General features: G+C 50.1%; 1 protein-coding gene and 1 pseudogene across 1 annotated transcript; both read right to left on the bottom strand.

The window, feature by feature from the left end:
* Positions 1-714: 714 nt before the first annotated feature.
* Positions 715-9,390, bottom strand: LOC144164210 (zinc finger BED domain-containing protein 4-like). Its single transcript, XM_077694727.1, has 3 exons — positions 9,315-9,390; positions 1,854-2,860; positions 715-810 (listed from the first exon to the last, which is right to left on the bottom strand). Exons 1-3 carry the CDS (start codon positions 9,388-9,390, stop codon positions 715-717), a joined length of 1,179 nt encoding a protein of 392 aa, XP_077550853.1.
* A 6,337-nt stretch (positions 9,391-15,727) lies between these two features.
* On the bottom strand, positions 15,728-25,830 carry LOC144164200 (uncharacterized; annotated as a pseudogene).
* Positions 25,831-27,773: the final 1,943 nt, after the last annotated feature.

Here is a 27,773-nt window from a genome sequence, read left to right as displayed (position 1 = left end):
TACAATATTGCCCGTGAGGGCGATGTAGGTACCTGTATAAATAAATAAATAAATAAATTGTAATAGAAAACACATGCACGGCGGCGCGAGTCGCCCGACCCATACGCGTGGGGCACGGGGCGCCGCTGCATGTCGCCAAAACTCCAGCGCAGGAGGCCTATATGCGCGCCTTTACGCTGCATCCGACGTAACGGAACGTAACCTAACATGAACCAAGGTACATAAAACAATCATTTGAAGAACAAGAAAAAATATAAGCCTCGGAAATTATAACTCAAACTAAAGATCTAAACAAAGTTTGACGATTACGACACTCCCTAATGCAAAATTTGAGCTCAGCGCGAACGGCCGTCGTCTCGGTCACGGCGGATAGCTGCTGCGTCCGAGGAAGTGATCGCGTCATAGCAAACGCATGACCCTGCAGGGTTACCTCCAGCGCATCGCCGTCGCCGAGCACGTTGTAAATCGTGTTTGAACCTCCTGCGCAAATGTCACGTGGTTCGTATGAGTCACGCAACGAAGAGGATGTCGAAGGACCGGTGCACGTGGAGAACGCAGCGCCTGCTGGGCTTCTGTGCTTTTTGTGAACTTAAAAAAAAACAGGCGTGCTTTCACGGATGCTTCCTTTTGCATCCCCTTTCTCGGACGCCACTGGACCATAGTCTTTGTTGTCCCACACATGTCTTGCGCTGCGACGGCATACCATCCTCCCCCTCACACGTTCGCCATACGTTCCTCCTCTGCTCCTCCCCGCCATATTTCGTCCACGTTTGGCGTCTTCTTCCTTCGCTCGGTTACGACGAGGGACGACTGCGCCGCGAGACCACAGGAGCGGGCACTTAAGAGCTTGCGCTCTAAAACTGAGAACCGACAGTCCGGATTCGAACGAGCGCTATCGGTGTCGGGAAGTTAAAACTAGGGGTGTGCGAGTATCAATTTTTTAATTTCGAAGCGAATTCGAATAATAAAAACAAAGTTCGAATCGAATCGAATATTTTTCGAATATTTTTCGAATACGAATACTTGTTATTTTTTGTAAAATTAAAGTTTTCACCATCTAGAGACACAAAAACTGCAACTTTATTGTACAACAAATCACATAAAGTAAAATTAGGAATTACACAATACCATTGCACTCAACAGGTTAAGGTCTGCACTCACTCAAATGTTATCACGGAGAAAGGTTAGCTGCTCGACATGTTCGGGGAGCAGTGACAACCTCCTGCTCGTCACGACTCCACCAGACACTGAAAACAGTCGCTCACTTGAGACACTAGTGGCTGGTATCGGCAGGTACCTCTTGGCAAGCAGAGCCAACAGCGGGTAGCTCTGAGTACCATGCTTAAACCACCACTCGCATGGGTCTTCTTTTCGTCCTAAAACTTCATCATGGACATATCTCTCAACCTGCGTACGTGGCAGTAAAGACTGCTGCTGGTTGATAAGACTGTCAAAATCCTTCCACAATGCTGATGTAGGAGTCTCTCCTTGAAGCGCAGTTTGTGAGGGTATTTCTGGGTTCCGTGTCGAAATTTTGTTTGCTTCTTCCAAAGCCAGGTTTTTAACCCAGTTTGCCATTGAGTCATCCTGATGGTACACAACCACTTTAAAGCGAGGATCTAAAAACATTGCCAGGCTTGCTACTTGGTCAAACTTGTAGTCCGGGAAGCGTGTTTTGAGACACTTAGCCAGATTGGCAGCAAACACAGAGGCTTCCCCCTGCCAGTTGGTTTTGTCCAGGTGCATTGACAGACAATACAAAACTGGCACTTGAGCTGAGAGTGTCGGGTGGGGATCAGCACCAACAGTGGTTGTTCCTTCTTCTAATGGCTTCAGGGCTGCAACATACGCACCCATTTGGCGCCATTTTGAGGCACTAAACAATCAAGGTGACCATCTTCTGAAGCTAGGTCCATAGTAATAGCATCTCTCAGTTCCAAGAGTCTTGACAACATTGCAAGTTCGCTGTTCCATCGTGTTTCGACGTCTTGAACAACATGCAATGGCTGCTTATCCATCTTCTTGCGGCAGCAGTTAAGCCTTTCTTGTGCTTTTGGGCTATGCTTATAATGAACAACAATCCCTCTAGTTTTCTTGCAGAGTGCAACGAGACCTGGGGTCATAACCTTAGCATCACCGATGGCCAACTGCAAAGTGTGTGCAAAGCGAGTCCTTTCGTGCCACGACAATCCGCGAGTGGCTGCCCTCATGTTGCGTGCATTATCTGTAACAACATAAAAGGGGCAAACAGTCACTGGTACTTCCCAGTCGGACACCAGCTGCTCAAGAACTGAGGCAATCCTAGCTGATGTGTGGTTGCCTGGGGAAGGACAAGTGTTCAAGTTATACCTCCTCAACTTGAAAGTCTGATCCATGTAGTGGCACGTGAGGCTAATGTAGCTTTCATTAGCCCTGGATGTCCAAATGTCGGTTGTAAAGGAAAGCGACTCCAATCCGTGCTGAAAGGCCCCCGCCAACTCCAACTGTACTTTCTTCCTGGTGTCGTCATACAGTTTGGGCACCAATGTTCGAGAGAGGGTCGTTCTTGAAGGCAGCTGATATCCAGGAACGGCCTCTTGAAGCAAATCTTTGAAACCGCGATCTTCCACGATCGTGTACGGTTGCAAATCGAGCGCAATCATTCTCGCTACCTTCTGGTCCAGGGCATGCCGTTTCACGTCCGTTACTGCTACTTTCTTCTTCAAAACATCCGCGATGCTTGGCTGGTTCGCAGTTTTTGTTTTAGCGGCTGCTTCAAATTCGGCATACAAGTCTCTGTGCCGCTTCAGGTGGTTTACGAGTGTCGTAGTTGTCGATGTTGGCGTCCGCAGTGATGTTTCGCAATAGTTGCATACAGCCACTGTTGCCGAGATTTTGTGGAAGAAGTTCCATATAGTACTTCTCGTACTAGTTGACAGCGTGACCCTTGACGCGGTTCCATTGCTGCTACGGTGGCCTTCGGAGTCGCACTCGCTTTATGCAGGCACAACCATGAACAAAATATAGTCAGCCGTGGCACAAAACGAGGATACGCTCTTACGAGGACGAGAGTGGTAGCACAGAACAGGGAGGATTTCGGTGGTAGCGCACGCCGTGGGAGCCCGTGGAAGTTGTGCGCCTTGTGAGCGCTACACCGAGCGGAGCAACACACATAGGCAGCTGCGGCAATAACTCCGCGTGTGCCCCGAACATTCTGCGCATGCTTCTACGAATTTTGCTTCAAATATTCGAGATAATCTTGCCTCAAAAAATTAATTCATAATTTATTACTACTGTATTGGCTGTATGAGCCCAAGCGACCGCGGGTAATGCTAACGATAACGGGACTACTTATTGACACGCGGAAGCCGACACTTCCACGACCGTGCTATGTTCCATTTTGCCGCCAAAAAAGCGAAGCCACGCCAAGCGCTGTGAATGTGTGCCCGAGCTCTCATTGTGCACATGAGCAGGGCGCTTGCTTTATGTTGTATTCCCAGCCCACAGCCGCTGGATGGATTATTCTATATAGCGGCCGTGCCTGTAAGTGCCCTGTGTCTTGTCTTACAAATGGCGTGATTGACGAGCTGACCGTTGTTAGTGCGACCCTTGCCAACACCGCGCATGTGACGACTCAGGCGACCAGCACGTACGGTCGTCGCCTTTTATCAGCCTACACATCTCTACACACGGCAGCTTGCTATCTCCCGCTCTCATTTATATACCGGCAAAATTTACGGGATCGGAACAAGCGTTACCTTCCATTTGGCGCTTCGTGACTGATATACACGAACCTACGGGTTTTGAACCTTGGTCAAAACAAGGCCGAACCGCATGGAGCGTTTCTTCACGCGATTCGCGCGCGTCGGCTTGCGCGTGCGTTTTTCGACGATTCCGCGCCCGCGGCAGCATCTGCGTTGAATGGGGAGGCGCGCGCCTCATGGCGGCGGTTTCGAAGCGCTTGTGAGAGCCGGCTGGCTCCGCCGGGGATGTTTAGATGGTTTAGGCTTACCACCCCGGCAGATATTGAATGGGCGCTTTCACTAGCGGCGCGGATGATGTTTTATAGCACCGTTTTCGCCCACGTTATAAGATCCTTTACCGCACAAGCACCTTCGTGCGTGTCTTGAGCGGCATTTTAGAGAGCCGGTGGCTCGAGCTCCCGACACCACTTCGCGCCAGAGGCCGCCGCCATGTTGCTGCCGCCGGCAGCGCGCGGCGTGCGGGTGGTTCCGCGGCAGCGTCAGCGCGCCTTTCGCGAGCAGAAAACGCTCCATGCGGTTCACGCTTCGAGTGGCCCGATCGGCGCGATGTTCGTCACAGGTTTATAATTTTCACCCGTACAATGCTTGTTTCTAGGGGATTTCTCTTTTGCGATGTTAACGTCATTCAGCGTTGGCCACTCATTCATTTCGATTGTTTCTTTTAGAATATTATCTGCACTTCGTTGCGATGGCATGCCTCGCGCTGATAACTACGAATAAACACCGATACAGTCTGCGAAAGCACGTACCGTTCGCCGTGTATATGCTTCGCGACTTTGCTGTTGAGACACGTGCTGACTTTTTTTTTTTTTAGTTTTGGGTGGTTCGAATATTTCGAACAATAAAAGTGTCGCTCGAATCGAATCGAATACCAAGAAATCCGAATCGAATATTCGAAGTTTCGAATATTCGCACACCCCTAGTTAAAATGCAATATCCAGACCACTACGCGAGTCGCATTTGCTTAGTCGCACCAGCATAGCCAAAATTTTGAATGCCGTCGCACGAATGTCGCGCCATTGCTGCAGCGCTAAGCCGGAGCACCGTTGGACGGCACCCTAGACACCGCGTGATAAATGCTTCCCGTGTGAAAAACTGCCCAAATAACTATCTACGTCGCGCACAACGTTTTAGTGGGACACAGCGCACAGCGAGTAGAAGCACATGAAACACGCATATTGCGGACAGAATCTCCTACAGGAACAATGAGAAAAAGGATTCTCACTGACCTTGACCAGGGCGCGCCGCTAGGACTGGCTCTATTCCACCCGCCGATCAGAGGTGGAACAGGGAAAATGGCCGGTAAGCCTCCTTCCTCCGAGGATGTTAGCGCAGAGTCAGCCCGCTCCTGGTGGGTGGCGGTCCTTCTGAGGCGTTGTAGCTTATGGTGACGCGTCCTATGCCGTTCTGTGGTGGTGGTTGTTGTTGTTTTTCCTTTGTTTGTGGCGCATACCCACTTGGGGGATTGGCCAGGATCGGGAGCTTTATTGGGGCGCTAATGTGCGCGATTTAGGAAACTATGATTTTGAGTTGATGTGCTCACTGAGGACAATGGCGAATGTGTCATCTACCTCGAGGAGCTGGCTCAAGGAGACACCATTGCCCGGCTACCCTGTCTCTGCATCTACCACAAAAGGTGCATCGATGCGTGGTTTGAAGTGAACCGCTCCTGCCCCGACCATCCGCTGGATTGACGTCGCCGGAACACTACCCTTCCCCTCGCGAGCTGCCGTGGAGCTGCCAGATTCGGACCTTGTCTGCCGGATGACAACCACACGATCTCAACGTGGGCAAACCGTTCTGCGGTGGTGGTTGTGGTGGCCCAAAAAATGGCGCATACCCACTTAGGGAGATTGGCCAAGAAGAGTTATCTTTTGATTACAATCAATCATGCGAGGCAAAATAATGGAGCAGAAGAAAGAATTTGGTCAAGGTTAATGAGAGAGACAGAGAAAACACGAAAAAAAAAACAACAGAGAGAAGAGAAGGAAAACTATAGTAAACGTCAGCCTAATCGGAATGTTTTGAACAATACATACGAGCTGTCTCCGAAATGAAGGAGTGGATGGCGTTGCACACGTCCCTATGGCATCGGCCCAGCCTAGTCCCCCCAAACGACAAAAGCACCGGTACAGTCAAAGGCAGTCCAAGACGTAGCAGGGGAATCTCCAGCAGCCTTCTCCGATGGTTAAAAAATCGGCGGCAAAAAAAGAAAGAAATGCTCTTCGGAATCAATTTCTTCGCAAAAGTGGCACAAAAGGGAGGTTATCAGATTTGCCCTGTATAAATACCGATTAGGTGGTGGCACACCACAACGAAAAGAAGTTAGCAATACTTCGCACAAGCGCGTTTGGCATGAACTTCTCTCCCAGCGGTACCTGAGGTGTCCAAGTTCAGGAGAAGTGTTCAGACCATGATCGGAGGCATCTTGATTGAACAGGTATTGGCGATAACGTGCCAACAACATGCAAGAAAACGGGGGAAGAACATCGACTATCGGTAAAGCCAAAGCTGTTTTAGCTAATATGTGTGGGGAGGAGTCCAGATCAGTCCTACTTGGGTGGTGGGTGGATTTTGCATAAGACGTTTTAGGGCCCGAGGTGCGGTGGCACCCGCAGCAGAATTTCGAATGGCCGTTAAAGTTTCTGAGGAGAGAGCCATGCACAAGGGCAAGGAGTCGGTGAATAACACCACGGAAGAGTTCGCCGGATCAAGTTTCAGGATTGCAAGGAGTAGAATAAGAAATTATGCATAAAAAATGGGAATAAAATCTGGTAATCGCAATGAAAAAGACCAGTTCAACGTCGGAGAGAAAATGCCCACCCCAACCTTTTTGTCTTTTTTCGAAGCGTCAGTTGCAATGACCACGTGAGATGGGTATTCGGACTGGTGAGCTAGGAGAATGTTATTGAGTATGTTAGGCGGGAGAAGCTTAGCGTTTTTGCGGAAAATATTATCAAACGAAATCCTTGCTACTGTGGATGGTAACTGCAAGGCGGCAACTGAAAGGTGGGTGGTGTTTAATGGAGTAAGCAACGAATTGGCAAAAATGACCTGTGGGCACCGGAGACGAGGCCAACATATAGCAAAAAAAATTCCCCGCATTTCCGCGAGGGGAAGAATGTGAAAGTGCGAATGCACGAGTTGAATTTGCGCGGTTCGGTAATGTTCGCGAAAGAGAGATCACACACACACACACAACTACAAAGAAAGAAAGATGCATTTATTCACAGACACCTATTTGTGTTGTCGTTGTACTTGATTGCTAGAGCGGATCTCAGCTTTGAAATTTCGTGTCAGTACTCCTTTAAGCAGGTGCATTAGCCCTTCTCACGCCCGATTCTTGGCCAATCCCCCACGTGGGTATGTGCCATGTCAGCGGCCAGGCAGCGCGCGCCCATCTCCCCCCGTTGCCAAGGAAGACGAGGAGATTCCTGGCCAATCCCCCACGTGGGTATGTGCTATGTCAGCGGCCAGGCTGCGCGCGCCCATCTCCACGTGCGCGGACATCGCCGGTGGACGCAGGTTCAGGGTCGCTTAAGAAGTGCATTGAACTTAAAAGCACATTGCGGGGCCTCTGGGGCGTGACGGTGCTACCGACAGATCGCGCCAGAGGCCGTCCTCTTTTTCTTTTTTGCGGCTTGATGGTCGGTTGGTTACTTGCAGGAAACATGGCCAATCTCCATCGCAGCGGATTTTTTTATTTCAACCCCACTGTCTGTTTAAAGGAGCCATGAAGAGAAAACACAAGTTTGGTTGATTCAAAAGAATGCATCGTTAGAATCATATTGACAACACTTTAACGTAAACTTCGCTCAAATAAGCTACATAATTACGGGACCCACTAGCTCATTTCCCGTAACAGAACCTATATGATATGTCATACCAGACAGCTCTGCGATTGGCTGAGGGCGGCAAAAGCAAACGCAAATTAGGCAGAGCTTATAAGCTTGCCGAACGAGCTATTTTTGCGCTTAAGTTTAGGGCAAATTCTTTTTTAAGCCATAAGAATGGTGGGACAAACAGTGGAAGTTACGAAAGCACACGTAAACATAGAAGTGCCGATGCGTACTGCTGTTGGCACTGCGCGCACTAGGTTTAGCTGCACAGTAATGCGGGGCTTTGGGGTTGTTTCACACGACACTGGCCGATTGACCGTATTTGTGGAGCGAGCACCATGTTTCAGGAAACGGTTGTCTCCACGAACAAAACAAATGAGGTACAAATACGTTCACAAACAAACCAAAGGCAGAAAACGGCTTGCTGCGGTGTGGTGGCGCCATCTAGGTTCACTTATGGTAAACAAGGCCCTGTGATGTCATTGCAGACGTGATTTAGCGGGAAAATCAAAATTTTAACTTAAGTAATTTCTCAGTGAATAAAGCATCGTTTGCATTCGAACACGCGCTGGGGGCACTATAAAACACGAAATATTTCGAATAACACGAACTTGTGTTTTGTCTTCATGGCTCCTTTAAACAACACCAAGAAATCGGGCATTCCTGGAAACTGAAAAATGTTACATGCGACTCAGGCGATACACCGTACATTATAGACCTAAGAACTGATTTCAATACACAGTATATTTTGTATTTCCCGAAGGCGCACCAGCAGTAAAAATTTCCCCGCATTTCCCCGAGGGGAAGAATGTGAAAGTGCGAATGCACGAGTTGAATTTGCGCGGTTCGGTAATGTTCGCGAAAGAGAGATCACACACATACACACACAACTACAAAGAAAGAAAGATGCATTTATTCACAGACACCTATCTGTGTTGTCGTTGTACTTGATTGCTAGAGCGGATCTCAGCTTTGAAATTTCGTGTCAGTACTCCTTTAAGCGGGTGCATTAGCCCTTCTCACGCCCGATTCCTGGCCAACCCCCACGTGGGTATGTGCCATGTCAGCGGCCAGGCAGCGCGCGCCCATCTCCCCCCGTTGCCAAGGAAGACGAGGAGATTCCTGGCCAATCCCCGACGTGGGTATGTGATGCGGACATCGCCGGTGGACGCAGGTTCAGGGTCGCTTAAGAAGTGCATTGCACTTAAAAACTGCAGATGACATACCGCAAGACGCTATAAGCATGTGCACAGCGTCTTGCGTATGTAATAGCGGGCATAAGGGAAAGAGAGAGAGAGAAACACTTCATTAAAATCGGGCCCTGTTAGGCGTGGCGGGTGGCCAGCAGCCGCAGCTGCTCAGCGACCTTGGCTGCTCTGTCCGTAAGGCCTGTTGCGTCATCGGGTCAGAGCAGCCCAGCGCCGCCTCCCATAGCTCCGGGGTAGTGATTGGGGGCAGGGGGTCGTCGGGACAGGCCCACATGTGGTGCTGCACGGTAGCCTTCGCGCCGCATGATGTGCACTTGGGAGAGGAGAATAGGGAGGGGTGAATACGGTGGAGGAGAGCTCTGTTGGGCAAAGGTTCCGTTTGTAGGAGTCTCCGGAGTCGTTCTTCCGTGTAGCTGAGGGAAGGCTGGGCGGAGGGGGGGGGGGGGGGGGGGGCTATCGGAGGCGAGAGAGGCGGTAATACATGGTGATGTCGTGGTAGCCCCAAGAGGCTGTCGCGAGCTGACCTGGCTCCGTGGGAAGCAATGGGGCTGGGGTATGCCCGGGAGGTGAGCGCTCGGGCCGTTGCATGAGCCGCCTCATTGCCTCCAAGCCCAGTGTGGGCAGGAGTCCAGATCAGTCCTACTTGGGTGGTGGGTGGATTTTGCATAAGACATTTTAGGGCCTGAGGTGCGGTGGCACCCGCAGCAGAATTTCGAATGGCCGTTTTCGAATCGGATAATATGAATTCAGGGGTTGGCTGGTGCGACAGGGCTAGCGCGATTGCCGCCTCTGCCGTCGCAGGTTCCGAGGTACGAATCGTGAGGAAGTTGATTAATGGTGGGGGGGGCGTTGGGGGCATTAGTGATCGCCAATGCGAAAGAGTTCTTGTGCCGGTACTCGGCGGCATCTACGTACACTGTGGCGGGCCGTATGGGGTAGCGTTCTGCTAAGGCTTTGGCTCGTTGCTCTCTGCGGCGCTGGTGAATATCAGGGAGCATATTGCGGGATAGGGGACGTACTTTGAGGAAGGCGTGGGTTTCAATAGGTATGGGGAATTCTGGATCTGAAATAATAGGCGCATTTAGCTGTAGGCGTTGAAGGAGGTGTTTGAGGGGGTAGTTTTGGCTAGACGGCTTAATTGGCTCATCCGGTGCGCCTCTAGCAACTCTTGGGCCGTGTTGTACACCCCTGTTCCTTTTAGTCTAGTCTGGCAGTGGAGTTGCCGGGAGCGAGTTGCAGAGCAGCTCTGTATATTATGCGGATAAGGCAATTGATTTTGGCAGTTCTGAATTATTGAAGGGAGGAGGTACGGGAGAGCATGGGTGATTCGGCTGACAGGAATGCTTGAACGAGGCGGAGCCTATCTGCTGCCTTAAGCCCGCGTTTTTTGGAAGGGATGCGGCGAAGAAGTCCGATAGTTTGGGAAACGTGTGAGAAAAGGCGCTTGATGTACTCTGTGTTTGAACGATTGCGGTTTATGACTAAGCCTTTGTGGGACGATTGGCATAGGATTTGAATCAATGTAGATGTGGATGTTGGGAGTTGTGCGGTTTGCGCGCTTCGGATGCGTGCTTCCACCCAAAGGAAAAACACGAGACGGTGCGCACAATTACAAGAGCGTATTGAGCTCCCAAACTTGCGCATCGACGTGTCCCACATACTAGGTACGACGCGCCGCTGAAGGACGTCACTTTGGAAGGGACGATTAAACGATTAAATGAAAGCACACTGGCGGAGGCGAAGTAATCGTTGTCCTTGTCAGCGCTAATGCTTCGAGCGGACAGTGCTTTGAAACCACACATAATCAAACAGCACCGATTTCCTTTCCCCACTGACCGAATTTAGATATGGAAAACGATATTAATGGAGTACGTGTAGTCGATGTTTAAAAAGGGCTGTTATTACTCCAGTCGCGCAATACGGATATGCAATACTAGCCTCATTAGGCGGGTTCCACATGTTATGCAAAGAACGCAAGGACGCGACAAGTAAGGGACGAACACAGATGTTGGCAAGAAAAGTTTTTTTTTCACCGCCGTTCTGTTCTAGGGCCTGTCCACGGGGTCCATGATGTTAAGTGGCCCTTCAGGTTCATCCTGCGAAAATGAAACGCACATACAAATTTCTGGACTTTCAGGCACGGCATTGAAAGTATAATTAAGGCGTGCTTGGAGCCCTGCCCAGGTGCCCTACAATTTATACAATTCATAAAATGTGTGTACAGAAACACTTCAGTGGTACATTTTTGATGGATAAACGAATGGTGAGGGTCTTTGCTTCACTTTCTAATGAAGTCCATGGGGCGAACAGAGAGGGGAATGCTAAACGGTATTGGCTGAAATGATGGCACTAAAACGGTCTTGTTTAAACAAAATAGTCGCCTTGCTTATTGCTCAGGGAAACTACTATTTGCTAAGGGAAACGTTTCACAGCTGGCTTGCGCCATTTACCAGTTCAAGATACAACACCGGCCATTCGAGCACCCTTTCCGTAACACGTTTTTCGAAACACATGCATTTACTGAGTCCGTATACAAGCATGCACACCTCGCGTGAGCACGTCGATTTGCTGAGAGATACAGGGCTTTGGTAAACTTTCAGCGTTGTACAGTCTGCAAGAGACGCGCCGACAAGTGGCGTCGGACTGGCCACACGCTTTGCTGAGCCTGCGCAACTTCTTTGCAGGCGGTTTTGGGAGAGTGGGATTTCGGATGCGCGGTTAGGGGGCGGGTGCAGAGCTCGAGTACGAATTCCCCGCACCACGCTTCTCTCCCAGCAGGGCGACTGCGAATACAAGCTGAGGGTGTACTACGGCGGACAGCTAGCTATCGTGGGAGACCGACTCTGAGCGGCACTTGTGCCCTGGCGTCGTTGTTTTCCCTGACGAAATGCTTCAACGTCATGGTCGGGGGATGACGGCGCATACGAGGACGTCGTCACGCGGGGAAAGCTCCTTTCGTCCAAGGCACTCCGCGGCCTGTATAATACCTGTGCTACACGAGCGTTTCGAAGGCCTTCGAGTCGAATGTCATTTGACTCAAATGACACCTTTTAGCTGCTACACGACGTTTTTCAAAGGCATTTGACTGAAATGCCATTTGAGTCAAAGGAGCACGACAACTGACCTTTGAGAGTCTCAGAGGCCTTTGAAACACGAACGGTCGTACCCTCTGGCTCAGTTTCGGCAAGCCGTAATAACAAAAACAATTATTTACGAGTAAAACTGTGTTTCAAGTGCAAGATCTTCATAATTTTTCACTTGTTCACTTGTTTTCGTTCTCTGACACTCGCTCTACGATTACGAGGTAACTTGGTACTCTCTACACCAGCGGTGCGAAAAAAGACAAAAAGAAACTGCCTGCCTTGTGCATGTTTCGTGCGCGCTTGTAGACAGTTATCAATTTGATCTCTAATAATTGATTTTTTTGCCCATTTTAACTCTAAAATTACATTTTCGGCAAGAACGAAACATGGCAGAAGTGCCGACAGCAAAACATGGCGGGCGAACGCGGAAACTTTCAACTGCCTTTGAAAATCGTCGTGTAGATCGGCGGAACTCCTTCAAGTTCGAAGGACATTTGAAATTTCAAAGGCCCTTTGACTCAAATGTCCTTCCAAACGCTCGAGTAGCACGGGTATTGGATTTGTAATCCAGAAGGTGTGTGTTTAAAATTCTGCGTTTCGGTGTGGTGAAGATGAGGACGTTTGAGTTTAGCGCGCGCCGCATGGTCGAAGCTATGAACCATGAGGGGACGCTGACGCTGATGCAGTGCGCGTCTCGTGTGGTGCGAGTCGGTACGTTCAACTGGAGTGGTGACACTGGAGTGGTGCACGGGGATGGGCGCCGGGTACTGGGTCCCCGTCACCCCATTAACACTATTAACACTATAAACACGGACCAATTTTGCATCGCTCCAGAGAACGAAAGCATAATGTTCTGGTGTATATGCTCTTGGAAGTCCCCGGAGGTCGTTTTCACCCTAATGCCCCAGAATGGCCAGTCGAAGTTTCCTAGTGTGCAGCCGAGCATTCAGTTTGAATGAAAATGGGCACCCCCTTCACCCAGGAACATTGCGAAATGCGAAACGCCATTCACGCCTTGCGGGTTGTCCCAGCGCAAATGGATTTTTAGAGTCCCATCATATGTTGGGCTTCGTCATTCGCCGAGTTTGCGGAGCGCGGTGGTGAAGACAACCTATGGGGACTTCTTAGAGCGTATCTCCATTCAATGCGGCAGACACATGTTGAAAGTACGGCAGATTTTGTTTTAAAGGAAACTTTCTTTCAATATCTAAGGAATATTATTAATAAAATAACATCTTCTAGTGCGGCGAAAGTGGGACACCAAGCACTGCACACGGCGAGGAAGGTGTTCTCGCTCAGTCAACACACAAAGACTTTAAACGGCACTTTTGCTTTTAGAAGTCCATGCAGGATTGACCATCCCTGGTGTTGACCGAGAACTCCTTTGCCAACGGGCACAGGATGAAACGCTTCTACGGAATCGTGGCAGCTGCACGGGTGTACGCGTCACGCGAAGCACGTGTTCAGCCGCTTTTAACTTTCGGATGATCAAAATGCTAATTGTTTTACGCATTCTTATTGCCACACTTGGGGAGTCTTATTCAATCTATTTTGAAAAAAGAAACTGACAAAGGTCTCATCAAAAGCATGGCAGTGATTAATTTCCAGCGGATATTTTAAAATTTAGACGCTGTCTTTTACCGAATCGGTGGATATTACTTATCACTTAGAAGTTGGCCATTATTGCGGACACGAAAAGTGAAGTGAGAAATATTCAAGCTCCTAATTGCATTTTAGGACTTCTTCAAAGTTCCTTTCAAACAAACTTTAGGCAGATGTCTTACATCTTTCTGTGCTTGAAGCCACCACGTAAGAAAGAACCTGCACTCGCATCAAAAAGCCCGGCCTTCGCTCCGCATTCGCAATTTTTTTCTCGCAAAGTACAGACGTTTGGCAAAAACATAGTTCCCTTGGGTCTATTAACTGCCGTCGTCCTAAATTACTGAAAGAAAAACACAAAATGCCTAATACTCGTATCACTCTAAGAAAAAAGGGTAGAAAAAGGCAGAAAATCACGGGTTTTTCCCCTCGGCCCAGCGAGTTTCCCCCTTTTGCTGTTTACATGTAGCGCACTCAATACTGCCTCTACCACACAGGGATACGGGGGAGTATGCATTATCCTATGTTGTCTGCGGCCTGCTGTTTTTGCCGACGCGGATAATGAGACCGTCTTTGGTTGCTCAGTGGCTTTCGCCGATCGGGCGTGCACGAGGATCCTGTAACACCGCCCCTGCAGGGCGCTGCTTACTTGTCCTCTTTTTTTTATCATCGTGTGCTCTTCAGGCATCAGCACGGCTCGCGAGCCGTTTGTTTAGCGCAGATTCTGTGGCGCCGCTGCAAGCTTGCTGTGTGCAACTAACCTAGCTGCGCCCTGTTAAACGTGATCATCGCATTTGTGGACCCTTTCTACTTACACGTAAGGTAAAAGATGGCAGCAATGATACTAAAATGCGCCTTTCTTTATGAACGAGCACGGGTGGATACATCAGTTGCCAATACATCAGTTGCCAACAACACGCGGCCCCCATTCGGTAGTATTTTGGATGGCGTCTCGGAAGGGTAGCCAGACGAGCAGTCTGCTCTTCACTAAAAGAGCAAAGGCACGGCATTGCGTGTTATTACGCGCCGTAGTGCTTCGTTCCGCGTTTTTTTTTTTGTTCTTTGAACTATTCTACTGCTTGTTACAAAACTTGAAACTAGTAAAAAGTTGGAATTGCGCGGGTTACATTTGACGAAGTAACAAACCACATGTGAGGCTTACGCATTGCTGTGGATTATCGAAACAAACAATAAAGCTCATTGTTCCTATATATACTTGCATGCTCTGCGAGCGGTGTTATAAATACTTTGTAGCCGTTTTAAGTTGAGTTGTGCTTTGTGATCACAAAATGCCAAAAGTGTACTATGTGTTGTGCAGTGCGCATGTATACGTGTATTATGGATTCACTGTTTTGTCTATTGCCATAATTGTGCGTGGCAATGCCTACAATGAATTGTATGTTGCAATGTTGCGCTGTTTCTTCCCAATCTGTGCCCGCGAATGTTCGGCCTGTGTAGTGTTGTCTAGGTAGGCCATAGAGAAAACACCTTGATGTAAGCGCCCACTGATACAGATTCTTAGCGCTGCCACTCTCCTCCTCTCCCTTTTTCATCTATCTTCATCTATCAGGAATTTTTAAACATTCACGATTAATTTATTTCGAGCTCGCTGGATGGCGGGCAGTGTCATTTGTGCATTATTTTGTTTTGTGGAGTCCTTGCTCCGACAGATGCGACAAATCCGATTTTAGCGCCGCCTGCATCGCCTTTGCGCTGAGATGCATGATTGCAGACGATCTGCGGGTGGATTCATTGGTCGTATCAAGGTGAGGGGTATACGTCATTTGGCCATACGGTGGATTAAGGCGGTATGATATGAACACCGTGATATCCCTGTTATTTAAATACACCGCAAATAATTAGGGATCTACCCACATAGAATACTCCTTCGCGGAGCGGTAGAAAATATTTTCTGGTCGGATGAGTAGTCATTATTGTGCGGAAACCTTCTGTACACTTTGTTCAGCTCATTAGTATTGGAAGAGTCCCAAAAATTGTTCTCAACAGACTTTTCTGCACAAACAATTTCTGGCAATAATAAATGTGCCATAGCGTGACGGCCCGCGAGGTTGTCGCTATGGCAAGGGCCTCGTTCGGAGATCTATCTCAGCAGAGCTCCATGGCTCGCCTCTTGAGCTGGCCTGCCTGCAGAAAGGGCGGCCGCCCAAGGTAGAGCACTCGGGAGACGGAGCCCAGCGGGAACAGATGAAGCTGCGGCCCCGCCAGCACCGCAACCGCAGGCGGCGGCGGAGGCTCTAGGCGGGAACCGCCCGGGAACCGCCGGCGGCGCCTCGGCCTCGAAGAGCGTCCTCGGCCTCCCGCAAAATGGCCCTCTCACCGGCGATGGCGACGTGGAGGCGGGCGTTCTCTTTCCGGAGCAGGCACGTGCGGGCCCGCACCTCCTGTTGAAGTGAGACACGACACAGTGTCGCATCACTTATTGTGGCAAGGGTGTATACCGCCTTCGGCAACGAACACAATCACATTAAATCCAAGTTTGCGATATAACTTTGGCAGCAAAGTGGCTATAGGAGGTCTATCGCGGTAACTCGCCGCTAATAATTCATAGTGTGTTTTGTATATCGTACACAGGGTGTCGAACCGGAATATCTTCGGGTTCGGTTCGGGTTTGGTTCAAGAACGGGAAGCAAGTGGGCTGGTTGGTGCATGCTTAAAAATGTAAGAAACAGCGCAAAGGACAGGACGTAGAGTAGACGACAAATACGCGGTGCCGCGTGTTTGTCGTCTACTCTACGTGCTGTCCTTTGCGCTGTTTCTTACATTTTTGGTTCAAGCCTTTCGAATTTAGTTCCGGGTTCGGTTCCGGAGCACCATTCCGTTCCGGTTCGAACCGGTTCAAACGGGTTCGAACTGGTTTGAAGAAAGAAAGCGGGAGAGTTTTTCGTATTTATTTTTGTAGTGCCGCGTTTTCATTTTAGTGTAACTTCAGTAAAAAAAACAAATTGATATTGTCAGTGTTTTGTGCTAATGTCCTCATCTGGGCGATTCAAAAAGACCCTGGGCCTGGACCCCTTTTTTCAACTTTTTTTCGAAATCTTGAATGCTTCCAGAACGTACTCAACCAAAACATCCTATTAGAGGGTCGCACAGCAGCCCACCTGAAAATTCCCGCGCTATGCACATCACGTAACTTGAAAACTTGCTCAAAAGATTTTTCTCTCTTTCCCTTCTTCGGCCGCCGGAATTATGTAATTATAGCGGTGGAGCGGCTATTGGACGGCTTTCCTTCGGTTGCAGCAATGAACACATTCGATAGCCGCATAGAAAAATTGTAGATATTTGCACTATACAAGTCGCCAAAGGCTTGAACCATTCTTATAAATAAGCTGGAGGATTTCTTTCTATGTAAGCACTGAAGGACACACCGCCACGTATTCCATTAAGTTTGAAATTGTTTATTTACATGTTCCGTCGTTGAATTTCCCTTTAGTTGTAGTCATAGTCATGTCCACCTATATTGTCGTCTTCCTCATGCATGACTGGCGGCCCAGGATGTTTTTTTTGGCACGCATTCACATTTTTCCGAAATCGGAACGCGTCAGCACGGGCAAGAACTCCCGGCCCCCGGCTTCGCGAACTGGGCGTCTGCATCTCGAGCTGTCTTGCGCAGTTCCCCCCTGGAGTGAGAGAGAAATAACATTTATTGAAAGAGCTCCCCCCTATGAAGGGGCGGACACACGTGAACTGTTTTCTTTGTATTCTTCTCCTAGCGTCACGCGCAAGCCTGGACGACGCCTGGCGGTCCACGTTAGGCGCGTGCTCACGTGCGCGGTAAGCGGAGGGGGTAACTATGACCCGGGGTGTTCCTAAGACGTCGCACACATTACGGCCAGCCGCGACAGCTCCGCTGATAAAACTGGTGCAACTTGTACTAGTGGCACAAGGCTGGAGAAACAGCGGAGTTGAGGGTCAACCTTGCTTCTTCCTTGGTTTTGCCGGGCTGCACAACGTTTTAAATGCGGATGCATTTCTTAGCCGCGGGTTGTCTTGCGTCGTTGAGCGGCGTGCGCCTAGCAACAGCTGTGGCGCGCGCCTAGCAACCGGAGCAGGTGCGGAGTAGCGGAGGGCAAGGGGAGAGGAGGAGCGTGCTCGGCGTGTGAGGGCGCTCGCATCGCGGAGCTCGGGGCGGAGAAAGAGCTCGCGCGTGGGCTGGCGCGGGTCTCTCTCTCCTCTCCGCGTACCCTTCTCCGCTTGCTGCGCATATAAATGCAGGGAGCGTGCGCCTCTCTCCGTGACTGCTTGCCGACTGGCGCCTTGATAGCGATGGAAGTCGGTGAAGTCGAATCCCTCGCGGTAACGATACCGCAAAGAAGAATTCGGTGCACCCAATGCATTCGCATTTCCGCACGATCCCCTTCGGGGAGGTGGGGCGATTTTTTTTAGGTTTCGCTATCTTCTTGCTAGACTAGCGTAAGTGTTGAGCGGTGAGGCCAAGTTTACTCGGATTTTACAAGGCCGTTTCGGTCGGTCCCCAACACTGACAGGGGATCCCAGGGGGGAAGAAGCTAGGTCGACCCATGCAGCTGCGCTGTTTCTCCAGCCTTGCACCACTAGTGCGAGCTGCGCCAATTTGTTTTTGCCTTTTAGTAGTTCAAAAACGTCTATCAACTTTAAAATGGTATGGTAAAGGGTGCGCACACACATACGCATCTTGTGCTCACACTCGAGCGGGCGTGAAAGCTGGCTTCACTGTTATAACGTCATTTCTGCGCTGGTGCACCATTGACATGCGGCGCAGGTTTTGTTCTTAGTATTTTTTGCTAACGTCACCGGACCAAGCTCAAGCTTAAACAGCTCCTTAAAAGAAAGCCACAAAGGCACTGGAGAAACGGAAGGCGTATCTGCTGCGATGAGCAAAGCAGGCAGTGCTTCGATCGCTAGAGCTTTCGCAGTGCTTCCAGACGCGAGGGAAGGGGTGAAAGCGTTTATCGGAATTTATGCAGAGTTCCTTTAACTGTAACATGTTTTCCAGGGTAGTTCAGGTTAGTTTAGGTCATTTATATAATTCAATTTGATTTTATTCTTGGCTCATAAACCCAGTTTCATAAACAAAAAAATTGACTGACGATTACGATACTCCCTAATGTGAAAATTGAGTGAAGCACTGACTGCCGACTTCCCGACGGCGGCGTATAGTGCTCCTGCGCTGGAGTTTTGGCGACATGCAACGGCCCCTTGTGTCCGACGCCTCTGGGTAGAACAAACGCAGACGACCTTCGCCCCCCTCCATTTGCTTTCACTTACAAGCCAGAGTGAAAGTCGGCTGTACTTAATTTATTCTGGTTGTGGTCCGTTAAAAGACTGCATACTGAATAACATAAAGCCCCTGAAGTAGTTGCAGAGGCTCAGCAAAATATCTGCTAAACAAACTGACTTATCGGCTTTCTTTTGATCGAGCGGTCGCGATCATCGCGACGTGGGACAGAATCACCAGGTCGGGTGATCTAGCTTCCTGGCAATAATTATCGTTCTTTATTCTTGCGTACGGTCGACAAAGGAACGGTTTGCAAGTCGCTTCAGCGGGAGCATGCAAGCGGACGCGAGAAGCGCAGCCGACTCAGCTGACACTGCTGGCCTGGCACCGCGGTGAAAACGAGGGAAACGTTTGTTTTGTATTTTCGCAAATTTAATGATCCTTGCTTAACAATTCACACCGCACGGTTTACGAATGGCAGGGTACATTATGCTAGCGAGTAGGTGAGGCAATTGCGTCAAATAAACTAATTCAGCGCAATTGTGTAGTGTAGAGATGTGTACTTCTATATTTACATAACATAACACAGCCGCATACACGGTGCGCGGCCCAAATATTTACATGCGATCGCCACTGACTGTGTCGGTTATCTTCTACTCCATGGGTCCGCATGCCGCATGCCGAATACGGCCCGCGGGGCTGTATTATGTGAACCCTAGCACGTCGTCACAACCCTCACCATTCCCCCTGTGACGCCGACACGCCATGTTTGACTTCACATGGGGTTAGACGGGGAGACAGGGACAGAGAATTAATCGCTTCCAGTAGCGTTGTAACCCATCTTCAGACTTCAAATATTATAGGCAATTCGCTGAATTTTTTTTTCTATGCCTCCATCTTCTTTCCACCCGATTTGCCGTCCAGCCCTTCGTCGTATCGACTTTATGCAACTCGGCACTACACCTCAAAACTTTGCGGCCTTGTAGTCTAGCAAGGGCAAACTGGGAATATAGGATGCACGGGCGTAATTAAATAAAATGAGAGCAAACATTAAAACAGAACGACGACTCAGTTTGCCCGACCACTTCGTTTTAAGGCCAGAACTTAAGGAATCACAAAACAGATTTAACGCTTCTGACGCTCGCTGCATTTTGTCACTGAGCCACACAATAAAACGGCAAGCTAGCGCTGCACCACCTATTAGTAACGGCAACGCAAACCAGCAGTGTTTAATGAACATGCACGCATAGTAAACAGATAGGCAAAATCTTGGCGCACCGCAGCAGACGAGCCATTGCTCCGCCGGACTCGCTGACTTTGACGCACGATCATTGCCCATTGCGTAACTCTTTTTTTTTTTTTGTGATCGGCTGTTTGTTGAAACGTCCTTGTTGAAACGTCCTTCTAAGAAGTAAGAACCTTTCACTTCAAATTTCACTTCATACTACCATCGATCGGTGAACCTTCGAGTGGAGAGCGCCGTCACCCTCCCAGCGCGTTCGTCGACGCTGTAAACGTATTTAGCGATGCTAAGTTTTTTCCCCTAATGCAAGTGGATCGCCGGAAGAGATCGGACGCGTCGGGGATGGCCTGGAGACCATGTCGCAAAAAACGCCGAGAGTATCGAGTGAGCGAGTGAGTGCATAACTTTATTGAGCCCGAGATGGGGGTAAGGGAAGAGGTGGGGTTGGAGTCCCCTTCATTCTTCCCCCCTCAGATGGCGGCCAGGAGTCCTTGCGCCCTGGCGGCGTCTTCGGCCATCTGGACGGCCCGGAGTTGAACGTCCGGGTCTGAACTGAGCAGCACGGTCTCCCACTGCTCTGAGGAAGTGATGTCTAGTGCTTCAGGTGTGGTGTTCACTTTACGGGGGCAGGCCCATAAAATGTGTTCAAGGTCGGCCCTTGCTGAACATAATTTACACTTATTTTCGTATAGTCCGGGGTAACAATGACTGTACGTCACCGGGTTCGGAAAAGTGTAGGACTGAAGTAGACGCCATGCTACTGACTGCCACTTTCCCAAGGTGCGATGAGCTGCGGGATATCTGGCCCTTACTAATCTGTAATGGTCGATTATCTCCCTGTAGGTCACCATTCGGTCCCTACCCCCCTTGCGGAACGATACCTCAGGTGTTTCTGGGCAGTCTCGGAAGCTCAGACCTCGAGCTGCCTCGTGAGCGTTTTCGTTCCCCGGAAGTGCGGAGTGCGCCGGTGCCCATATAATTTGAACCCCTCGGAGTCTTAATTCTTTGAATCCTCTAAGGATTCCTTGGACCTCGGGTGAGATCCTTCCCTTTCCGAAGTTTCTGATTGTAGATTTCGATTCGCTCATTATGAATTTCGCTTTTGTAGAAGAAAGCGCCAGTGCAATGGCTGCCTCTTCTCCTACTTCCGGAGTTTCCGTGCGGATCGATGCCGATGCTATGCAATGACCCTGCCGATCGACTACTGCCACGGCCATGGCGTTGTGTCCACAATACTCGGCCGCGTCCACGTAGACCACGTCATCAGAGCGTTCGAATCGCTTTTGGAGGGTTTTGGCTCTTTCATTCCTGCGCTGTAGGTTATGCACCGGATGCATATTTTGGGCAGAGGTGTTGTGTATATACGTGCCCTCTGCTCGCAAATGATATCAACCTTTTCCCTTTGTTGACTCGCATAGGTGATTTCAAGCTCGTGTAGGATATGCCTGCCTGTTGTGCTTTTGGAGAGTCTTTCTAGTTGTGCTATTTTTTGGGCTTCTACAAGTTCGTCGATGGTATTGTGCAGCCCCATCGCTCCAAAGCGTTCATTTGGCGCCGTAATGGGTATTCCTAGTGCCTGCTTGTAAGCTCGCTTAATGATATTGTTGATTTTTTTTTCTTTCATCGGCCTTTAGTGCCAAGAAGGGCGTCGCGTAGACTATGCGGCTAAGAACAAAAGCCCGCACTAATCTGACGAGGTTACCTTCTTTCATACCGTGATGCCGGTTGGCAATTCTGGAGATGAGGCGGACTGTCTGGTGTACACTCATTTCGAGCGCCTTTATGGTCTCTGTATTGCAACCATTGGCCTGTATCCGAAGACCAAGAACTCTGGTGCTCTGTACGATGGGAATGGGTCTGCCGTCCGCATAGAGCTGGATGTTGGCAACATCGCGGTCTGGTTTGCAGCCTCTCCTGGTTGGTCAGTAAATGAGTAATTCAGATTTTTGTGGCGAGCAACTTAGGCCCTGGGGGTCATATATGCCACTACCACGTCTAGCGCCTGTTGTAGTTTTTCTTGAATATCCCCGTCACTGCCCCCGGCAACCCACAGTGTGACGTCGTCAGCATATATGCTGTGGTGCAGTACTTCTATTTTGTGTAGCTGCTGTGGCAGATTAATCATGGCGACATTAAAGAGAAAGGGAGAGAGAACAGACCCTTGCGGCGTCCCTCTGCTACCAATTTTGAACTCGCCAGATTCCAGTCCTCCAATTGTGCAGTCCGCCCCGAGAGAAAATCTTTGACATATTCATAGACCTTTTGACCTAAGTCCAACTGGGCGAGGTTGGAGAGCACTGCATCATGTTGCACATTGTCAAAGGCTTTTGTTAGGTCGACGCCTAGTACTGCCCTGACATCTAGTTGTGAGCACCCGTCTCCATCAATAATTTGGTGCTTAAGTCGGAGCATAATGTCCTGAGTTGAGAGTTTTTGTCGGAACCCAATCATGGTGTTGGGATACAGATCTCTCTCCTCCATGAATTTGTTAAGCCTATTGAGAATGACGTGTTCCAGTAGTTTGCCTACACACGAGGTAAGCGAATTGGTCCTAAGTTTTCTATCTGGAGTTTCTTGCCTGGTTTAGGGATAAAAACAATCCTAGCTGATTTCCATTGGGGTGGTAAGGTTCCCCTTTCCCAGCAGTGGTTCATGTACTTGGAGAGTGCGTCTATTGAGTTGTCGTCCAGATTTGTAAGCATTTTATTAGTTATTCTATCAGGACCCGGGGCTGACTTTGTACGCAGGCATTGTATGGCATATCGCACTTCTGCTGCAGTGATGGGACGCTGTAGTTCTGGATTTGGTGGTCCTTTGTAGGGTGGGAGACTATCTGTAGGGTTAGTACCAAGGTAACGGTTCCTGATTTCTTGAATAAGTTCCTCGTCTGTGCCTTTGTATCCATGTAGTATTTTACTGAGATTGTGTCTCTGAGTAAGTTTGCTCTTTTCTGGATCTTGCAGGCATCTCAAGATGTTCCACGTATTCGCGAGTCCCATCTGGAGATCCATCCCATCGCAAGTAGAGTCCCAGTTTTGACGCGTGAGTTGGTTGGCGTAATCCTCAATATCTCGATTTAGTAAGGCGAGCCGCCTGCGAAGGCTACGGTTGAGTTTCTGCTTATTAAGGCGTTTTTCAAGCCCCGCCTTGGCTTCCCACATGTGTAGTAGCCTAGAGTCTGCTTGTTGAATGTTGGCTTCTTCGGGTATAATTTTGGTTGCTGCCTGGACATGTGCATGAATATCGGATGACCATGCTGCGATGTCCTCTATCACTGTACAAGTTGAGTTTTGTTCAGCAGCCCTAATTTGCCGGAAAGTGTCCCAGTCTGTGATTTTGAGCTGCTTACCCGTGGCCCTAGTTAGTGAGGATTGGATGGTAGTTCTTAAAATGAGATGATCACTCCCTAGGTTTTCTTGAGTGTTCAGCCATGTGACGTTCCGTGTGTTCCTTGTGAATGTAAGATCTGGTGTGGTGTCCACACTAATACTGTTGCCTTTTCTCGTGGGGTAAGTAGGATCGGTGACCAGGGTGAGTCCCATCTGTTGGGCATCTTGCCAAAGCTGCCAGCCCTTGCTGAGGTCCTTCGAATACCCCCAAGCAGAGTGAGGTGCATTAAAATCACCCAGAATAATAAGTGCCTGTTTTCGGGCTATGTCCACAGTTTTGTGAAAAAGATTTGAAAATCGGTGCTTTTAGCGGGGGCTACTGTACAAGCTAAGAACAAAGAGGCTGCCCTCTGCGCGTTTTTTTCCCGATAAAATTCCGACGAGGACGTCGTCAACTGTCGCGATGCCAGTATCGGGTTGAATGGCCGGGATGTTACGTTTCACGAGGGTAGTAACGCTTTTTTGGATTCACCCGAGTTCAAGTTGCAGTACGATTTATAGCCTGATAATTTAGCCTCGCCTCCCGTTTCCTGGAGAGCGATTAAGTCTGGCGTCTCCGGTTGCTGCTGATTACTTAAGAACTGCCATAAATTTCCCCGTTTTCGTTTGAAACCGCGGCAGTTCCATTGCTAAATGACGTACATATTTGCATTGTTACTCCGGGCAATAATGTCCGCTGGTGTTATCGAATGTTCTGGCACCTTCCCCTATGTTGGGCTTGAATAGGGCTTGGATTTGTATGCGCCTACGCCTGGTGTCTGTTGTGCTATTGTTTGGGCGTTTTCAATAACGAGTACCCTAGTGTTCAAGTTTGCTAATTGCTTGTTCGCCGACTCCGCAAATTTGGAGAACATGCCTTGCAGTTTCGCGAGACGGGCATCTATTTTTGTTCTAACCCTTCGATAAACTTTTGCGTGGTCGGATCGCCGGGCTCAGTTCCCGCTTTTCGCGTAAGGGGCGGTGCATCCGCCTCGGACTCGCACATAACTTCTACTGCTGCAGGTTGAACGGAAACTGGGATTGGCGTTACGGGTTCAGCATTGGGGCCGTTAGGTCGCGCTGCCGTTGGTGGGAGGTTTTTGGCCTTGAGTTGGGCATTCTCTGCCTTAAGCTGTTGATTTTCTCTGATAACTAACTCAAGCATTTGCTTGATCTGCGTGAGCTCTGCTTCAACTGCAGAAGGAAGCCCTGCCTTATGTTGTGTGTTCTTTGGAGCAGTTCGGGAGACCATGCTGGCCCAGCTCACCTTGCTTTGATCCACCGTAGACTTGTCGCTGAGTCTGGAGCGTGAGGCAGAGCACGACTCTTGGCGATTCGCCTCCCGGCGACGAGACTTGGAACGGGATCTGTGCCAGCCTCCAGTGCTCCCCTTCTCCGCGGCTGTGGGAGGGAGTCGAGGAAACGAACCAGAGCGGCTCCTCTTAGCGATTCTTGCTTCTCGGTGGTGCCCTTCCGGGCCGGCTATGTCGTGGGTGTTGCTCTAGTACGTGGAGCTGTCCTTGGACGTGTAACCACGATGCTGTTTCTCCCACTGACGTTGTTTGAGGAGAAAAGGAGTCAAACCTTTTACCGCACTTCTTGTCACCAGTCGTGTGGCCCTTGCCACAGCTTGCACACTTCAGTTCACAGACATGATTGTTCGGTGGGTTCTGGAGATTGCAGCTCTTGCAGAAGGGCTTGTCCGGTTGGGGGCAAACATCTGCGCGGTGACCGAGTCTACCACAGCCCGTGCAGAATTCGTGCTTCTTCTTATGGAGGAAGCAGCGATACTCTGCACCTCTATAGTAGACGTAGTATGGGACGCGGCAGCCCTCGAAGACGATTATGACCGAGTTCGTTTTGCCCATGCGTCGGGCCTGTAAAACCGTTGGATTCTTCTTGTAGACGAGGCTCCGTGTGATGTCGTCAGCGGTGTCATAGTCAGGAATGGATCACTCCCTTGGAAGTGTCTTCCGGGGCGGCGGCGTATGCGGTGATTTCGTAACTGTGCTCGCCGAAACACAGCTGTCGGATTCCGTTGTACTTTTCGGCGTGGGCCATCTTTGGCGTACTGACGACTACGATGTTTTGTTTGGGGTTTGTCCGAAGTAAATCGTCCTCGGCTTCTTCCTTCTTGATTGCTGCGGCGGAGAGAACACCGTCTCTGATCTGTGCGTCATTCAATTTGGCGACGTCAAGTCCGTCCCGCGGTCGGAGAACGATCTTTATGTCCTCTTTCGGCAGCGGCGGCTGGCGCGGCAACCGTATTGCTTGCTTGCGCTTTGGCTCTGGAGTCTTGCTGACAGACGAGGCACTACCGGCGCCTGGTTGCCTCTGTGAGTCATTCTGGGCTAGGTTTAGCCGTGCGAGTGCCTTGCCACTTCTTTGCCGGTGACTCGAGAGCCAACCGGCATCATTTTCACCCTCTACTTCAACGACGTCCATAGTGCACGACGAAGAAGCCAGCGGCGTGGTTTGGGGTGGCGTCCTCCCCGCGGTCGCGTCCGGAGGCCCCGTGGCGCCCGGCGCCATCGACCAGGCACGGCGGCGGGTCCAAAGCGCTGGTTAGGATTAGCTTCTTGCGGCGCGGCCGCTCGGTGAAGTGGGTGTAAAAAGCCTACCGCTGGGCCAGGATTTGTCGGAGTTGGTTCCTAGAAGACCTGGATGACTTCCGAACCCGATGACGGAACTTTCAACAGGCTGGTCGTGGAATTTATGCCACCATAGGGAAAGATCCCAGAACCCATGCGAAGCACGTTTGCTTGCATGCGCGCACGTGACACTTTGCATGTGGGTACGCGGTATCCTATGTGACCTCGGCAGTATCCTGGGACCTCGGATGTACAGCCGGTAAAACGCTTGTCTATAACAGCGATTTCAATTTCAACCAGCTACATCCGAAAACTGCCTAAACACACTCGTTCCAAACATGTCGGAGGCAAAAGCGAAGGGCTAAGACTTTAGAATTCTGCAGTAGTTTTATTCAACTCCCGCTCCGGCGGGGCAGGATAGGGCTGAGGGTACGAACGCTGTGTTCTAGACAAGCCTTTTACCGGCTGTACTACCCCGAAGTCGGTTGTGCTGCGCCTCGTGGGCAGCGCAGAAGCCCTATACAGTCAAACCCGGCTATAACGAACCCGGCTAGAGCGAAATATGCTATATATCGAACAAAAATAATTCAGTTCCGGAAATACATAAGAAACATATTCCTTTTAACGAAGTTCACATCCGATATATCGAACTCTGCGCGCCTAGAACGGCCGCCGGCCGAAATGCATGGTCTCGGATCGGTGATTGAGATGTGGATTGGCCGCGCCCACGGAGGAAGAGCCGCGACTGAGACGTTGCGCCTCGTATGGAGCGACGTGACGCCCGACACTTTCCTTAACTGTTTCAGACGCGCGGGACTCATGACGGAACCCGCCCAGTCAACGAGTCCGGACCAAGACAGCAGCATTGGTGAACTGTGGGAAGAGCTCGCCAATGTTCCCGATGATGTCGCGAGTGAAAGCCGTCCGACGCTTATAATGAAGCGCTTCCGGCAGTCCATGTGCTCCGCCAATGCTTCTTCGATTTTGGAGGACGCGGACTGGAACTGGTGCAAAGAATGTTTCGTGTAGAGAATGCTATGCTAGTGGAAGCCGCAAAAACGAAAGTGAAAACAAAAATCACCGCTTTTTTCTTTGCAAAGTAGGCAGTTCAGGCGAAAAGTAGCTTTATTACTTGCAATAAATGGATTATTTTGGGTATGGTAATGGCTACTTTACTGTTGTCGTTTCTGTATGAGGGGATGGCGGAGTTGGGGAGGGAGAGGGGGGGGGGCGGCTCCCGCGGATTGCGAACTTGTAACAATAAGTTCGTTATAGGTGGGTTCGGCTATATCTAACTAGTGGATAAATGGAACTAATCGCGGTGCATATTGCAATTCGCTATAAACGGATTTGACTGTAGCTCCTGCGTCGCAGGAAGTGATCGCGTCATTAGCGAACGCAGGACGGCTAGCGCTGTGCTCTGGCGCTATCTCGTAGCGCGGATAGCCGGGGAACATGTCTCGCGTGGCTTCCAAATGCAGCCCTCCCTCTTACACTTTTGCCGTTCTTTCATCCTCCACTTTCCTGTTTGCTCTATCTTCCGGGGCCTGTTCGTTGTCTCGGTTACAACGAGGCCCACCCTGAGGCACTACGCAAAACTAAAGCAGCGGGTGCTTAGGAGCTGCGCTCCATAATTGTGTTCCACTGCCCTCATCTGCAAATAATTCATCCTCGCAGCAGCATTCTGACAGGCAGGCATTTGGCCAGTGGGCAGCGCCCTAGTGGCGCCGACGCCTCCCCTTTGTGACATCCTCGCCTGAAGCACCTTCCCTGAAGGCGACACATTGCCCCGTCCGTCCACCAAACAGGCGACCGTCCCTCTACCATCGTATTTGGGTACCATCGAGCGTCACCGTGGGCAGGCATTGCGTCCGCGCCACTGGG

The sequence above is a fragment of the Haemaphysalis longicornis genome, unplaced genomic scaffold (genome assembly GCF_048455015.1).
Source record: "Haemaphysalis longicornis isolate Haplotype H1 unplaced genomic scaffold, Haemaphysalis longicornis Haplotype H1 scaffold_13, whole genome shotgun sequence".
Classification (NCBI taxonomy): Eukaryota; Metazoa; Arthropoda; class Arachnida; order Ixodida; family Ixodidae; genus Haemaphysalis; species Haemaphysalis longicornis.
The sequence above is the reverse complement of the archived record's forward strand: the minus strand, read 5'-3'. Positions and strand labels throughout refer to the sequence as shown.